The sequence below is a fragment of the Mesoplodon mirus genome, assembly GCF_964341445.2.
Source record: "Mesoplodon mirus genome assembly, chromosome: 5".
Classification (NCBI taxonomy): domain Eukaryota; kingdom Metazoa; phylum Chordata; class Mammalia; order Artiodactyla; family Ziphiidae; genus Mesoplodon; species Mesoplodon mirus.
The window spans coordinates 185,334,217-185,350,290 of record NC_138980.1 but is presented as its reverse complement, the minus strand read 5'-3'; the positions used below and the strand labels follow the sequence as shown (position 1 = coordinate 185,350,290).

Here is a 16,074-nt window from a genome sequence, read left to right as displayed (position 1 = left end):
CAGAGCTGCCTCCTTGCCCCCCAGGCTCTGGAGCCCGCTGTCCCCACCCACCTCTTCTCAGCCCCAGGCCCACGCCTGGGACAGGTGGTTGGTCCTCCCACTGGCCGGGTGGGCTGCCCCTGCCCCAGAAGCCAGAGAGTGGTGCATGTCCAGTCTCCGCTGAGGAGGGACTGGCTCCCAGGGCCCAGGCCGTGCCGCAGCCTCTGCACTACCCCTGACCCTAAGGCCCACGCGGGCGCACACGCACGCACACAGGCACGCACAGGCGCGTACGCTTTAATTGCAGGGCCAGGATACAGTCTGCCTGCCGAAGACGGCTCCTTAAAGCCTCCTTGATGTGAAGTCTCACTTGTCAACAAAGTTTTCTCCCAAACGCCTTGAAACATTTTTAATGGACTTGATCAAGCAGGTGGTGTAGGGTCTGTGGTGGGCGCTGCCCAGACGCTGCCGACAGCACATGGGGCAGGACTTTGATAAGGCACGTGGATTGTGATTCGGGTCACACAAAGCTTGACTAGACTACATTCACAAAATTAGCATTCACAATATTCACCACTCATAGCTTAAAATACATTCCAATTCCAGTTTCAGTGAAATTTCTCCGTTAAATCTCCTTTAACGATAGAGATCAATAGTACACAGTATGTGAGCACTGTAACAAAATTATTCTCAAGAAAATACAGAAGTGAGAGTGACCCCTAAATTTGTGAACTTTATGGTCTACCACAAAGTAGGCCAAAGTTCGGTATTAAATAAATAAGAATTCTTTCCTAATAAAAAATGTTTACAAGTTTTCCTAAGGAAATACATTCATAAGACTGTTTACATTCTGTTTTACAATGACAGGAACAGCTAGGGTTCTCTTTTATGAAATGTATCCACAGTACTAGAGTTTATAACACCGTGTCACAGACCACACACAGTCTTTCAGGTTGAAATGTCCAGCCTGGAACCTTCACTCCACAATGCTGTGCTCAGCTTGTGCCAGTCACAGAGAGCTTGCCTCCCAATCCCAGAAAACACCGGCTGCAGAGCCGGCCCAGGAGAGGTTGGCCACCTGCAGGTTTACTGTCTACCGTGTCGAGTGGCTGTCCAGAGCTGCTGTCCCCGGCTCAGCCTCTGGCCCTGCAGCCGGGAATCAGATCTGGGTCCAGCGGTCCAGGGGAGTTGTTAAGGCAGCTGGAGATGCCAGGCTGGCTGGGCTGTGGAGTCTGGACCGGCCAGCCTGCTCTGGATGAACCACTCCTGCAGCTACTGGACGGAGCATGTGCCTTGGTCTCTGGGTCAGACAATGGCTGGCTTTTGTGCTCACAGAGTGGGTCAAAGTGGCTGCGAGTGTGGGGACAAGTACTGCAAACCGTGTGTCACTCCTGGTGACGGCTGAGCGAGGGGCTCACGTGGTGAGCAGATCCACACATCAGCCTGCAGACCCAGAAGCCACTGTACTGAGACTGGGGGTCTGCGGGGCGAGGGCTGGGCTCTGGGAATCTCAGCACAAAAAGGATGAACAAACGAAGAATGTTTCTGCAGTTGTACCTACAGTCCCTAAGGTGACAGGTGGTTCAAAGACCTGGTGAGTGGACACGAAGATATCCCACATCCCACCCTGGAGTCGGGGCTGTCCCAAGGTGAGAAGCCTGGGGGCTTTGGGAGAGGCCAGCCTGGCCTGGAGTCCCTGGGTGGGTATCACAGTGGGCAAATCTCATCTGGTTTGGGTCTCAGTTTCCCCAGCAGTGATGAGAATGGACACCGGTGGCAAGAACTCAAGCACAGACTGTCCCTGAGTCAGGGGTGACTGTGGAAACAGTAACACACAAGTGCCGGCTCAGTTCAAATCCAGGACAGGGGACAGAGGGCCCACAGTGGAGTCTCCCGGCAAGGGCACCTGCCCAGGCCTCCCAGAAGGTGGAGGAGGCTCACGGCCCACTTCCTGGCCCGCAGGGGCCTCTCCGCAGGAACCCCATGCAATGCCGAGGTTCAGGCCTTGCTGCACATCCGGTCCCCGGGGAGTCCAGCTCCTGTCCACCCCAGCACCCAAGTGGATAGGTGAGTGTCCAGGGCTACTCCAGGCGACCGGAAGACCCCTTGGGAGTGAGGCCATGGAGGGCACGACCCCAGGCCACACGGCCATGGGAGCAGACCCCCGGATGGGCGGCTATGGCGGGGTAGAGACCCCTGGAAGGCGAGGTCGTGAGGGTCGAGGTTATCACCTGGGGCGAGGTAATGGGTGCAGATGCCGGGAAAGCCGCCGCGATGAGGGCGGAGACACCAGGGGGGCGCGGCCATGGGGGGGGGTGGAGACCCCAGGGGGGCGCGGCCGTGGGGCACACCCCGGGGGCGAGGTCGTGCGTGCAGACCCCTGGTGGGCGGCCATCACAGCGGCGTTTCCTCCTGCTCCAGCGCGTGCGGCGGCGCGTGGCACGACGGCTGCAGCGAAGACAGCTTGAGCAACGCGGGGCGGCGGCGCGCGCGGGGCCGCTGGAAAGAGCGCCGGCTATGCACGCGGCGCGCCGCCGCCGACCGCGCGTGCGCGCCAGGTAGCCCGCGGCGCTCTGGCCCCCACCCCGGAGCAGGTCCGGCTCCCATATCGGGGTCGGGCGGTGCAGTGGGCGGGGCGTTCGCGGGGCTGGGCGGGGCCGGGCTCGGGGCGCGCACGCGCGGGGGCTTCTCGGCAGCGGGCTGGGCCTCGCGCGGGGACGAGCGTCCGGTCAGCGGCGCGTCGGAGCCGGTGTCACCTGCGGGAGAAGCGGCGTGAGCGCGCGGCAGCGCGGCGCCCCCAGCCCAGGCGGGACCGGGGGCCACACCCCAGGCCCGAGGAGGGTGCGAGGCCCGGAGGCGAAGCCGCGGGAAGAAGACTGCCGCAGAGGCGCCGGCCCTCGGGGAGCCCCCCGGCGCTGCCCTCGGTGTGAGGGTATCTCCTGGACTCACTTCGGTCAGTGGGCTTTCCAGGGCCGCGGGCCTTCAGGGAGAAAAGCACCTTCCCCTTCCCTGTGCCCCGCCCCCTCTGAGCTCACATTCTGCTAACCGACAGCCTAAAACAGTCACATCCTTCGACAGCAGTGATCCCCCACCCCGCTCGGTTGGAGAAGCAGGAAGTCAGATGGGTCTTTTAAGAAACGTGCGCTGGAACAAGAGGCTTGTGAGAACAGGCTTAGAAGGAGGCAGGCAGCTGCCGGAGAGAGTGTGCAGAAGCTCAGGTCCAGGCGGGAGGAGGCGGGCGCTGCGAGAGGAGCAGAGGAGAGAGGCGGGGTTAGAGGGACCCGTTACATGAGTGTGGACTTGGGCGGGGCGTGGGGCTGCTCCTCGGGGCCGTCGGCCAGCAGGAAGGAGTCCACGGACTTGCCGCTGAGGCGGAAGGGTGCCAGGCGGTGGAAGTTCCCGGGAGAGTGGGGGATCTGCACGCGGGCCCTCTGGGAGGGCACCACCGTCTCCCCAGGAGACAGCCAGGGTGGCACCGCCGAGAGGATGCCAGGGTCCTCGTCCGGGGAAAACACGGGGTTGTCAATTCCTAGGAGGAAGGGCATCGGCTCATCAGCTCCCCAGGCACACCCAAGGGCAGAGAGGGAGGGAGCTGCCCTGGCCTCAGACACCAGCTCATCCGCGGGCGGTCACAACCTGGAAGGTCACCTGGAAGGTCAGGGTCACGGGCCTTTGGGGTCTCAGGCCCTCCACCGGCTCTCGCTCTCCCTTATTTCAGAGCAGAGGCCTCAGCCTGCTGCCCACAACCGTGCAGCCACGTGGACCCAGCGCTCGACTGCCCGGTCCTCCCACCAGTGATCGTTTCTGGGGTGGCAGAGGGCCGTCCCCCTCACCTGAGGGGGAGTCTGTCGCTGTGTCCTGCGTGATGTTCGCCAGGAACTCGATCCCCCTACTCATCTCCTCGGCATCATAGCTGGGGGCTTCCTCGGGGTCTGAAAGTTCCAAATCTGGTGGCATGGAAGGGGCAGCATGAGGGGAACAGGCTGGAGGCGCAGACGACCTCGTCCCACGCTCTTGACCAGCGCCCTGGACCAGCCTGCCGTGCCCGAGGTGCTGTCGTTGCCTCCACCTCACCCAGCAGCCTCTGGGCAGCTCACGGACGGCGGTGCCCTCATGGTCGCACCAGCACGGGGCTGGGCAAAGAGAACCACACTGGGGGTTCCCGTTGCTCCCCCTCCGCAGCCACACTTGGCCTTTCTGAGGAGGGGGGCGAGCTGGAAGGGAGGGGCTGGGACCACGTGGCCACAGGGGAAGGGGATGCGGAGCCCAGCTCCAGGGCACTGCCCGCCTGAGCGGCTGCAGCGGGAAAAGCAGGGCAGCAGCCTGTGCAGGAGGGTCCTGGGTGCCGAGGGGAAGGGTCTCCCTGGAAGGACAGCCCTCTGCCCCCGCCTGCCCCTCGCGCGTTCCTGAGTTCCCGCTGACCAGCGTTTCTGCCGCGGCCCAGCCGTACCTTTCTCCTTAATGGTGAAATCGTGCAGGGGGCTCACCATCGGCAGTTTCCCGTTGGGAATGCTGCTGTTTCTCTGAGAAACAGAAGGAAACTGCTCACAGCTCTGGGTCGTGCCCGATCCGCCTGTCCACTCCCCGGGAGACCCCCAGCCATGCCGCCGGGGCATCCCCCTCGGTGAGGCTCAGTCCGAGCGTGGCGCCCTCACCCGCTTCTGGACACGCTCCCTCTTGAGCAGCTTCGAGGCCTTCTTGTGCGGGTTGACGCCCAGCTTGGCTGACTTGAAGGACTCCAGGCGTCTCCGCATGGTCCGGTGGAAGATCTCCTTGTCCTGCGTCTCGTCCTCGTCCGCAGTTAGCTCGTGTCGACTGTAGAGATGTTTGTACTGGGGGAGGAGGGGGGCCGGACAGGCACAGCTGGTGGTGTCCGCAGAGCCAGGGCTGCCCCGGACGTGAGCCTGGGGACCGAGCCCCGACCCTCCCCTGCCCCCTCCCGGCCTGCTGGAGCCGTCTTGCGCTAAGTAAGGACCCGCCTTGTCCGGGGCGGGGCGGGGGGCGGGGCGAGAATGCTGCCCCGCCCTAGGCTCTGGCGGGAGGGGTCCGGTCATGCCCACCTCCTGCCGGGGCTTGTACAGGTACTGCTGCAGCGTGTGGTGAGTGATCATGTCCTCCGTGTCGCGGATGCTCTGTCGCCTCTGCTCCAGGGACTGCATGTCCAGGCGCACGGCGCTGGCGCTCTCCCTCCTGTGCGGGGCCTCGGTGAGCGCACGCTGCGACGCACCCTGGGGCCTGGGGGCCGTCCCCCCAGGGGCTCCTCGGCCTCCTAGCAGTGCACCCGCCCCTCCAAAGCCCCGGGCTTCTCTCCGGCACATGGCTGCCGGCGGGTGATGTCCAGAATAGCCCTGAGCTGGCCGCACGCCCCAGTCAAGCCACCCGGCCGAGCAGAGGCCCGAGGCCTGAAATCCAGGACCAGCGGCCCTGTCTTTCGTGGCGGGTGCAGGGGGCACTCCCAATGAGGCCTCCGGCCTTAAACCTGCCGCCCGGCCCTGCCTTGCTGCCTCTGCCTCAGTGCCAACACCGGCACCGACTGACACTATGGGGGAATCTGGGGCGGGGGCTCTGACCCCCTTCCCACGCCCCCTCCGCTCCGTGCCGGGAGCCCCAGCGTGCCCACTGCTGGCGCCTGCGGCTTGGTCGGGGGGCCCGGGGAGAGCCTGGCCCGTGGCAGCCCTGGGGCACGTACAGCAGGTAGGAGACGGAGGCCTCCACGGTCGAGGGGCGCGGGGTGCTGAAATCCACGTTGACCATGTTGTCCGTGCTCGGGGAGCGGATGAAGGCCAGGGACCCGCGGCGCTCTCCCTGCAGGAGGTGGCAGCCTCCTCAGCACCCTCGGCCTGGCTGCAGAGAGCCAGGTGGGGCCAGAGGGCCCCCGCCGCCGTGAGGTGCTGTGCGCTGGCCCCCAGGCACCTTGCAGCCACGGGAGAGCCGAGACCCTGGAAGCCACGGTGGAGGCCGTGCTGGAGCTGGACGGCTCGCAGACGATTGTGTGAAGGACACGGCACCTTGGTGCACCTCGGGGAGTGTCGGGAAGACACTACGAATCCCCCCGAGATTGGGAAGGTGGCCCTGTCCCCACTGGGGGCTCCAGGCCAGCTGCCCTCGTTTACCCCAGAAGGGAACCCCCAGGTCTCCAGAATCAGATTAAAAACACACGGAGCAGAGCCCTGGGGGAACAGAAGTTACACTGCCGAGCGGGGCGCAGCACCGTGTGCTGGGGTGCCCTAGGAGAGGGGGGTGGAGCTGGGAAGGGTGGCCGGGCGGGGGCCAACCCGCCACGGCAGAGCGGATGCCGCGGGCGGGCCTGCCAGAGGCCGCCGCTCACAGGCACAGCCCGGGGGGACATGCCACCCCGTCTGGTCTGAGCAGGGAGGCGCCCACAGACCTGGGTCACGGGCACCGACGTGGCAGCAGCCGGTGGAGGGGAGGCTGGCACCCTGCTGGTAGCCTGTGTTACCTCCTGGGGGCTGGGGGCCACGGAGGGTCCCCAGGAGAGAGGGTGCGGCCAGGAGACGGGGACACCACCAGGAGAACACCTCCCACCTTCCCAGCCCCGATCAGGCTGCTGCGAGGCCTCGGAGGCATCGCAGTCACAGGGGCTGGGATTCGTGCACTGCACTTTCTCAGCCAGGGTCGGAGGTGCAGACGACAGCCCTTCCGGTAGCTTCCATCCCCTGGCCTCGCCCCTGCTGGAGCCTGGAGCTTGTGCACGTTGGGGTTTGCGATCTCAGAGCCACAGCACCACAGACCGGGGGCTGTGACGTAACCCGTCCTCGGCAGCGTCGGAGGACCAGGGAGCTCAGGTGAGCTCGCGGCCAAGGCACCGAGAAGACCGCGTGTCGCCCGCCAGCTGCCCCCAACCCCACCCCGGGGCCTCGGGGTGCAGGACCCTGAGGCCCACTGTGCGGACCCCAGCAGCTGTCCACATCTGTGTCTGTCTTGCTTCCACCCCAACTCCAACAAAAAGAGTGGGCGAGACATCTGGTACCTCGGCCACGTAGCTGATGGCATCCTTCAAGTTGAGCTCGTGGAAAACGTTCAGGATCCGGTCTCGTGACCTTTGAGCTGACCTCCTCATGAGGATTTTGCTGAGGAATTTCCTATCAAAATTGGACCACCTGTGGGGTCAAACCAATAGCTGTCAGCGCTCGGCAGGGCCTGGGCGAGGCCCCAGGACAGAGGAGCGCTGGTGGCGTTTGTGGGGAGCAGGGTCCCCCTCCCACCATCCAGACTCGGGATGGACCCAGTGTTTGGCTGCTGGGGCAGGACACCTTGATTTCCATTTCCTGTGACAACCATGCTGCCACCTGACCCCCGTCTCCCAGTCCTGTGCGTCGCTCCTACCTTGCTGTCGCGGCAGCGGTCATTGTCATTAGCGTGCTGTGCGTAAAAGTGGGATTACACCTTCTCTAATGCGATGTTGCAAGCAGTTTTCCCGTGACCGCCTAACCCTCCAGAAGGATGGGTGGAGGGCGGGGTGGGCCAGCAGGGGAGGGGCCCGGGGCTCTGGCTACAGTGCCTGGGGCTCTGGCTACAGTGCCAGGGCGCATTTTACCTGCACCAGTGGTTGGCTGGGAGGAGCCCCCTGAGCTCTCACACTTAGAGAACTAGCCTGCCCAGAAGGAGGCTTTAACTCCAACACAAATAGAATATTTGGGTTATTTGGGTCAGAAAAGGAGGTGGCTGGGCCAGACTTGAGTGGGCACAGTGGACATGGGGGGACAGGGGTGGACACGGGGGAACAGGGGTGCCCAGGGGGAGGAGGGGATCTAAAGCAGGGAAGGGGGTTCCCAGGAAAAGAAGGAGAGGGACTCTAGGAGGAGAAGTGGGCTTTGGGGGAGGAGGGAGCTCCAGCGGCCGAAGGGGCGGGGTGGGGGGGGACCCAGACAAGTGGGCAAGTGGCTTCTGGCTCCTTTGAGGGCAGTATTCTTAGGTCACTAGGGCTTTGTGGGGTTAGGGTTATGGTGATGCCAGAGATTCCTTCTATAGCCTGGGGGTCCCGTAGTCATCAGTTAAAGGACGAGACAAACGTGCCTCTGAACTTTCCTGTTGCAGTTGGGTCAGGGGCCACTCCAGCCACTTACTTATCTCTGAGATAATTGTGTCCAATTTGCCCTGATATGTCCTCGATGGCTGAGAGGATGTGGTCAAAAGCCTTTGGGAGGAAAGGCAAGTGGGTCAGCATCACCTGGACAGGCCCGTCCCTCCCCCTCCCCCTCCCTCCTCCTCCTCTCCTCACCCCACTCCCCCTACCCGGCCGTGCAGCTTCTCGTTGAGCTTGGGGTCTCGCTGTTCACTTCTCTTCACCTTCAGCCACTGCACCAGGGGCTTGATGGTCAGGCCCTAGAAGACAGGGCACCCGGACCCTGGAGCTGGGGCAGGCCCCACTGTGGCCCACCAAGCCAGCACCCACCCACACCTGCATGGGCAGGAAGGAGCCGCCCCTTAGCCAGGCTCCAGGTGGTCTGTGCCCACCTCCCGGCGAGAAGGAGCCCCTGCCACCTGCGGGTCACCGGACACCCTCGGAGGCCCCTGGCCGGCTCCTTAGATTAGCCAAAAGCAAGGCGAAGTGGGGCCCTTCCCGGGCGTGTCTGGTCAATGAAATATTAACTGGGGTTTCGTTAACCAGCAAGGACCGAGGGAGGGCGTTTTTAGGCCACGTCGCGCTGCGTCCCCAGTGGGGCCACGTGCAAACCTACAAAACTGCTCCTACTTACTAAAATTATCCAACCCAACTGGGCCTGGAGCCTGTGAGGGTGGGTCCCGCCCGCTACAGCAGGGGAGGGCACAGTACCTGGAAGATGACGGTGAAAAAGATGACGATGATGGTGGTGCTGACGAACAGGTTCTTCTCCTTGACCTTGTTCTCGTCCAGAAGGACCACCAGGGCATAAGCCACGGCCCCGCGAAGGCCGCCGTAGGACATGACCACCTGGTCTATGATCTCCAGCTGCACCATCCGGTACCGGTTCAGAACCCAGGTCTGCAGGACGACACCTGCAGGGGCCAGTGCACGCTCAGCACTTCTGGGAGGGGGACGCAGCCCTTCCATCCCTGCCGAGGCCCTCCCTGCAGCCGCAGTGCGGGAGGGGTCACGGGGGGAAACCCCTCCTCCAACAGCCGCGCTCTGCACGTGGGGCCAGGAAACTCCACCCTTAGCCCCCTCCCCGCAAGTCCCTTTGTCCACTTTGGACGCAGGCCCCTGCCTTCTGGGCCACCAGCCAACCTCGCACGCCCCGCAACTCTGCTCCCAGCAGCTCTGGAGGTTCTCAGGTCCCACCGTGGCCACAGGTGTACCTGCCCAGCAGCTCCAGGACCAGACGCCACCTGCCCGCGGAGCATGTGCTCCCTGGAGCCCGCAGTTCAGTGACTGTGGGCAGAGCGGGTGGGGGCCACCGGGACCGCCTCTCGTCTCCTCCCCTCCCTGGCCCTGGGTCAGCGTGGCACACCAGGGACCAGGGACCTGAGCTGGGTGTGGGCGGCAAGGGTCCTGCCTCTCACGTGCCATGGTGACTGATGCTGTCCCCGAGTGGCCACACCTGAGTGAGTCAGTGGGAAGCCACGTGGGTTCCCCTGGGTTCTGGAACCTTCCACTCTGACCTCTAGGTTGTCCTGTTTCAGTCGTGAGGCTACAAGGTTGTGAGAAGGCCTGCCGCTTCACTGAGGAGGACCAGTGGCCAGGCCAGCCTGAGGCTCCCCAGGGTCTCTTGAACCTGCCATTCACGGGGCTGTGGGGCTGGGGGCTGGGGGCAAATGCAGGTCCCTGGTTCCACAGACTCCCTGCATCCAATCCCTGCTGTTGCCCGACTATGTCCCCTCATCCTGCCATCATCCTGCCATCCTCCCCACCATCCCCCATCATTGCCCCATCCCCGAGATCCCCATCCCCCCATCTCCCCCTCCTCCCTCCATCCCCCATCCTCCTCCCCTCCCCCCATCGTCCCCATCTTCCCTCCACTGCCCCCCATGCCCCCCACACCCTCACCAATGGCCCGGTACACAGAGATGAAGACCAGTGTCAGAAGCACGAAGGCTGTGTTCCACTTCCAGATGAGAGGGTTCACGGCCGAGATGCCCAGGAACATGAAGATGATGGTCTCGGCCCCGCTGGCCAGCATCTTCATGGTGTAGCGCACCGTGGTGGCGGACTGCTCCGAGATGTTGGCCTTCACGTACTTCTGACAGCAGATGCCGCAGAAGGTGATGCTGAGGGACGGGTCGGCCCACCGTGAGGTCTCGGGCCGAGGCTCAGCTCCCACCGGACCCCCGTGGGGCTAAGGGCCGGTCTCTGGACAGGCGGCACCTCAGGGCCTCTGCGTCCCAGGTAAACGTCCGCCCCATGGGTCAGCCCTCCTCTTCGTGAGCACAGGGCTCCTCCTAAGGACTCGGTGCCCTGCGCTGGGCGTGTGGGCCCCCGCGCCCCGACACTGTTTATGGACCCCTGGAGGCCTGGGCCCCGCACTGTGGGGGAAGGGGCTGCCTTGGTTTCTGTCTACACCCCAAAGCGGGGCAGCTCTGAGACTCAGAGCCCCCGGGAGGGGCTGCGTGTGGGCCCTTCCTCTGCTCAGAGCAGGCGCGGCAGCCCCTGACAGTTCTGCGAAAACACCAACTCCTTATTGGAAAGACTAAATAGATCAAATTCTTTGCGCCCACAGTGAGCTCCCACTCAGCGTGGGGAAGTGGGCCAGGCAGAGCAGGCGGGGGACGGGCCACCCCTCCCCTGGGCGGGTCCGCCTGGCGTGGGGGGGCGGTCACCCCACCCCCCAGGGCCCGGGACCCCGAGGCTGTGGCCCACCAGCAAGGGAGCACTCACGCCAGGATGGCCGACAGGGACAGCATCTCTGACGTGAGGTAGGACAGGTAGGAGAGGACGAACACGAAGCCGGGCTCGATGATGCGCACGTGCTTGGTGAAGCGCGTCACCAGCGACAGCAGGAAGGCGAAGACGACCCCCACCAGCGTGCCCCCCAGGCTCACCACGAAGAAGGACACTGCAAGGGCAAGGACGCCGGCGCTGGCCCCTGAATGGCCCTTTGTGGCCGCGGCGTAGGCGAGCTGGCCGCCGGCCTTCGGGACCGCTCCTCGTTGAGGTCTCCCGCTGACCCCCCGAGGCACCGGCAGCTCAGCGAACAAGAGGCCGATTCTCTCAGAGGACACAGACAGGCTGGGTGTCGGCTCCAGCCTCCACAGGGACAGCTGGGCAGGGGACAGCCCTGCGCCCGAGGGAGGCCCGGCTGCCCCCCCGTGGAGGCAGCACTGCGACCAGCAGCCCTTGGGCGGAGCGCTGGCAGCCGGGACTGGGTCCTGGGCCCCCAGGGACAGCCAGCTGTCACTGTCCCTGCCCAGAGAAATGCCCGGGACCCCCAGGATGCGGGATCCACGTCCTCCTTGTGGGCCTGACGGGGTGATGACCCTTGCCGCCCGGGGTGCCTGGGGCCTGATCAAATCGTGCCAGTGAAACACGTGGGGGAGGGAGGGACCTGTGGCCGAGACTTGGAAGTGGAAACACCGTTTCATCCCCGGGCTGTGGGTCCCAGGCCGTCACAGACACCGCCCTGAGGGGCCCATGTTCTGGAGAAGAGACCGGCCCCGGCTCTCCCCTGATGCACGGCCCCGCCAGTCACCCACCTATTCCTTTCGCGCAGTCCACACCAGTCACCTTGTCACCCCCCAGCGTCACAAAAGATTCAAACACGTTGTACAGGACCTGGGGGGACAGAGGCAGACAGGACACGATCAGCCCTCGGTCGGCGCTGACCCCTCCCTGCCTCGGGCCCCCCGCCCTGTGGAACTTGAGCTGAGTCAGGAGACTGTGGCAGCCGTGTGAACGGAAACTGAAAACCCCCGTGAGGAAATCATCCCGGCAGCAGTGTGGGGTCTGGGGGCAGGAGAGCAGCCTGGAAGGAGCGAGAACCTTCAGAGAAAATCTGGCCTTTCCCACCGTCGGCTAAGCAGGGTGACCATGAAGCCAGCCCACAGTGACAATCCTTGACTTCATTTACCAGGACAAACCCAGAGTTTCATCTTCAGCGACTTTGCTGCTATGTGGGGCCCTGACTGTGGGGTGGCACCCCGGGGCATCTTTGCCCGTTGACATTTAAACCTTATCCTGCCAAGACATTGAGATGAACGCCCAACGCCTCGTCCTAGGCCTTGGGAGTGGGCGCTGCTGTGCCCTCGGAGCTGCTAAATGATGCAGAGGCTCCACGTCCGGGGCAGGGGCCCAAGGGGCAGCCCGGGGTGGGCTGCAGGCCCCTAGGGACGAAACCTGTCTCTGTGCTCCCAAGTCTGTGCTCTCCAGCGGGCGAGAGGGCCCTCAAGGGGCAGGTTGCAAAGCTGTGCTAACAGAAGGAAACGCACGCAGCGCCGATGCACAGGGACTGGGGGGCGCAGCGCAGCCGTGAAGGTCACAGGACCAGACCACAGCCGCCCCGCTTCTTTATGGGGACGGGGCTCCTGGGGAGATGAACCTCACGGAGGGGTCAAGTGAAGAGCTCCCTGGCGCGGGCAGCAGTTCCTGCTTCTACGAGACACGGAAGCACTGGGGCTGTAAGAGCAAGGAGGAGGCTGCACGTCTGCTGTGTCTGCGAATCCGCGGGCCAGGTGCCAGCGGGCACGCGCTCAGACGCACCGCCGGCTGATGCGGGGAAGGCAGGCGGCTCTGCGCTGCCCCCGCCCGGGTCCTCACTGCCCCGGAGCCCGCGGCCCGGTGTCGCGGAGGACGCCGACGTCCAGTCACAGCCACCTCCCGTTTCCCGCACCTTCTGTCCACCCCGCAAGGAGCTGACGCGGGCCCCTGACGGCCGCCAGGGTCACGGGCACCCAGCAGCGCAACTGATTCCCCTCCGTGGTTCCCATGAGACTGTGATCGTCCACCGATTCCACAGTCAGGAATGGGGGCCCCAGCCGGGACCCAAAGCTGGGAACAGTGCTCGTGGGATTTCAGCAGTGAAGTTGCTGTAACTGCGAAGGTGTGAAGCGGGCTCTAAGAACCGTGACAATCTGACTAAAGCCGCTGGCCATTCTGAGTTAGGAGGCCCTGGAGCAGGACAGCCCGGCAGAGGCGCTGGCGGGGCGCACAGAGGGCCCCGAGAGGCAGGTGCCTCCTTCCCCCTTGCGCTCACCACGGTGACGGCGTCGTTGAGAAGCGACTCTCCGAAGACGATGATGAACAGCACCTCGTTGACGTGCACCTCCTCAAACACCGCCAGGACAGCCACGGGGTCCACGGCGGCGATCAGGCTGCCGAACAGGAGGAAGTCCAGCAGCCCGATGTTCAGGTCTCCTGGAAGATGAGTGGGCCATGGGAGAGAGCCCGGCGGGCAGCCTCCCAGGCAGGAGAGCCCGGGGGGCCAGCCTCCCAGGCAGGAGAGCCCAGGGGCGGGGGGTGGGCAGCCTCCCAGGCAGGAGAGCCTGGGTGGGGGAAGCCTGCCCTCCTCCCTGGCGCGTCGGCCCACCACCCACCAGCTCTGCCAGGAAGGTCCCGGGACCGCGCTGTGGGCTCACGGCCGCCAGGCTGTGTGTCCCAGTACCCCATTTCTGCCACGGCCTTGTCTACCTGCAGGGCCTCTCTATGGCCCAGAGCTTCTGGGTGCTGGGCCGCTGTGCCCGGATGCCCCCCAGGTGACCCTTCCTCGGAGGCACACCCTGGCCTTGGGCTGCACCTCGGAGCCTGGAGCCCGGCCGCCGGTCAGCAGAGAGCCACCGCGGTCCTCCCGGCTGCAGGGCCGCGGCTCTGGGTGTCCCCTGGGCGCTGCTCTGCTTCGTGACCGTGGCTGACACCCCGCCTGGACCAGCTACGTCCCAAGGGCTGAGCACAGGCCTCAGACAGCTGTGGCCCCTCGAGGAGCAGGAGTGCCTGTTCCAAACCCCAAGACCTACCCTTGGGCCCAGGAGCTGGAGGTGGCCCGATGGCCTTAGATTGTCCCAACTGCCTAAAGTCACCGCTGATGAAAGCAGTCTGATCGCACCCACACGGCCCCTGCGGCTCAGGCGTCTGGGAGGCCTGGCCAGGCACGTGCGGCCTCATGCCAGCCTTCGTGGGCTTCCTGGCCGGGCCTGGGGTTGGTGCCGGACGGCAGCGGGGGCTCGCGGAAGTGCACGCTCCCCACAGGGTGAGGACAAAGTCCCGAGATGACTCCTCCAGACACGGGACCTTTGGCCCCTGTGTCTTAATAGTCTTGTCACTGCGATTTCAAGGTAGATCGTGAGCCCCATTGTGGGGCTTGGGGGTGCCATGCCCTTCCTTCAGTCAGAGGGCCTGGCCCTGGGTCTGGTTCAGCTGGTGGAAGTGTCTGAGGCCAAGGCTGAGCGTGGACTGGCGCCCGGGGTGCCGACACCCACCTCCAGTGGTCTCCGATGCCAGGAGCTCAACCTGCAGACCCCGGAGGCAAATAGGGGCAGCCGTAGCCACCCCGGGACGGGCTGCGTTTAGGGCTGTGCAATCGGGCACATCTGTGCGAGGCCTCAGGTGAGCCCAGGCCCCACCTGCTCCGGTTTCCCCGGTGGGTAATGGCCAGCTCCCAGGTGGGTGGGGTGCACCTCGGAGGTATGCCAGGGCCGAGGTTAGTAACCAGCCGGCAGGAAACGCCAGCGGGGGAGGGAGCAGCAGACGCAGACGCAGACGCCACGGTGACAGAGAAGCTGGCGGGGCTCTTCCCTGCCGGTTTGCGGTTTGCAAGTGACACCCAAATCTTCTGCTCAGGTGCAGGTTTACCTGGGCTCCACGATCGTGGGACTCGGATGCCGGCCTCTGACAGAGGGGCCTCCTCCTCTTTCCCTGGTCTCTTGGAGATGGGGGACTGAGGCTGGACCCCATCTCCCTGCCAAGGGGGAGGGACGGCAGCTGGGTCGTTCCCACTGCGCCACCCACTGCCTGACCTGGTCGGACCAGACTTTACTCCCAAGCAGGACACGTGTCTCGGCCTGGGGCCAGGCGTGGATTGGCTATTGATGACTTACAGGCCAGAAGGGGTACGTGGCCACTGGTGACATCTCTTGATGACCCCTAAGCTCGCCCCGCCCTTTAAAGTCTGTGTTCTTCGTCCTGAGCTTTCTTAAACGAGGCTGCCTGGAGCCCGCCCTGAGGACCCCCCGGGACCCTCCCTGAGCCCCCTGGCTGGGGGGTGGTGCCCACTCACCCATCAGGCCGCTGCGGAAGATGCCGTAGAGGGACAGGCCAGTGGTGGCCGCGTTCCACACGGTGCCGATGACGGCGTACAGCAGGATGGTGCCCAGGTTGCCGAAGAAGAGCCGGTTGGGCATGAAGTAGCCGGCGTCCAGCACGATGGGCGGCAGCAGGTAGAAGAAGAAGACGGTGGGCGTGAGCGAGAAGGAGGCGATGTGGTTGGCCGCCAGGACGATGCCGCCCAGCACCAGGCCCAGCACGATGAGCAGCGCGCTCTCGGGGACGACGCTGGTGACCTTGTGGGACAGGTGGAAGCCTGCGGGGTGGGGGAGGGGTCAGGGGGGCCGGGACCCCACGGGGGAGGGGGGGCCGTGGTGGGGCCGGGCTGGCACCACAGGACAGACATGAACTCGGGAAACAAGGCCCAACATCCGGGTCTGTGGCCACAGAGGAGGCCCTGCCAGTCCCCCTGGCCCCAAGGACACCCTCCTCAGATGTCCCCTTGCCTCCTGCTCGGAGAAGGGCCCCCCTCCACAGGGAGCCCCCTGTGATAGGCCAGAGGGGCTGCCCGGTGGCTTGGGGATGGAGGCCCAGGTTGGTGGGCAGAGTGCAGGGCCCGCAGGCCCCCAGGCCCCGCTGACCCCCTCCGGCATCATCCCTTGTCCCGGACCTGGTGACCGGGACCCTCACCCTGTTTGAAGCCCGGCTGTGTTCTGATCTTCCGTGGAGGGACGCCATGCCGGCCATCCCCTCTACCTGGCTCTCCTGGGGTCAGAGTGCCCAGAACGAGAGCCTTGTAAGGCCAGGGCCTCAGGGCTCCCCAGCAGCAATCAGCCTCACCGCCACAGTCACGCGCTCGGGGGACAGCGGGGCCGCAGAGGTCTCCCCAGCGACGGCCCCCTCACCTGTCAACCCTGCCAGGACCTCGAGGGAGGCGTGCACTCCAACAGTTGGGGCCATTTCTC

General features: G+C 64.8%; 1 protein-coding gene across 1 annotated transcript; it reads right to left on the bottom strand.

Annotated features, from left to right (window-relative positions):
- Window positions 1–596: 596 nt before the first annotated feature.
- SLC9A3 (solute carrier family 9 member A3) lies at window positions 597–15,847 on the bottom strand (the record flags this gene model as incomplete). Its single annotated transcript, XM_082623324.1, has 15 exons — window positions 597–2,735; window positions 3,813–3,926; window positions 4,430–4,502; window positions 4,635–5,169; window positions 5,669–5,784; window positions 6,971–7,100; window positions 8,067–8,137; window positions 8,236–8,325; window positions 8,777–8,979; window positions 9,968–10,188; window positions 10,796–10,973; window positions 11,611–11,689; window positions 13,107–13,267; window positions 15,123–15,425; window positions 15,616–15,847. 15 exons carry the CDS (start codon window positions 15,845–15,847, stop codon window positions 2,374–2,376), a joined length of 2,868 nt encoding a protein of 955 aa, XP_082479450.1. The 3' UTR covers window positions 597–2,373.
- Window positions 15,848–16,074: the final 227 nt, after the last annotated feature.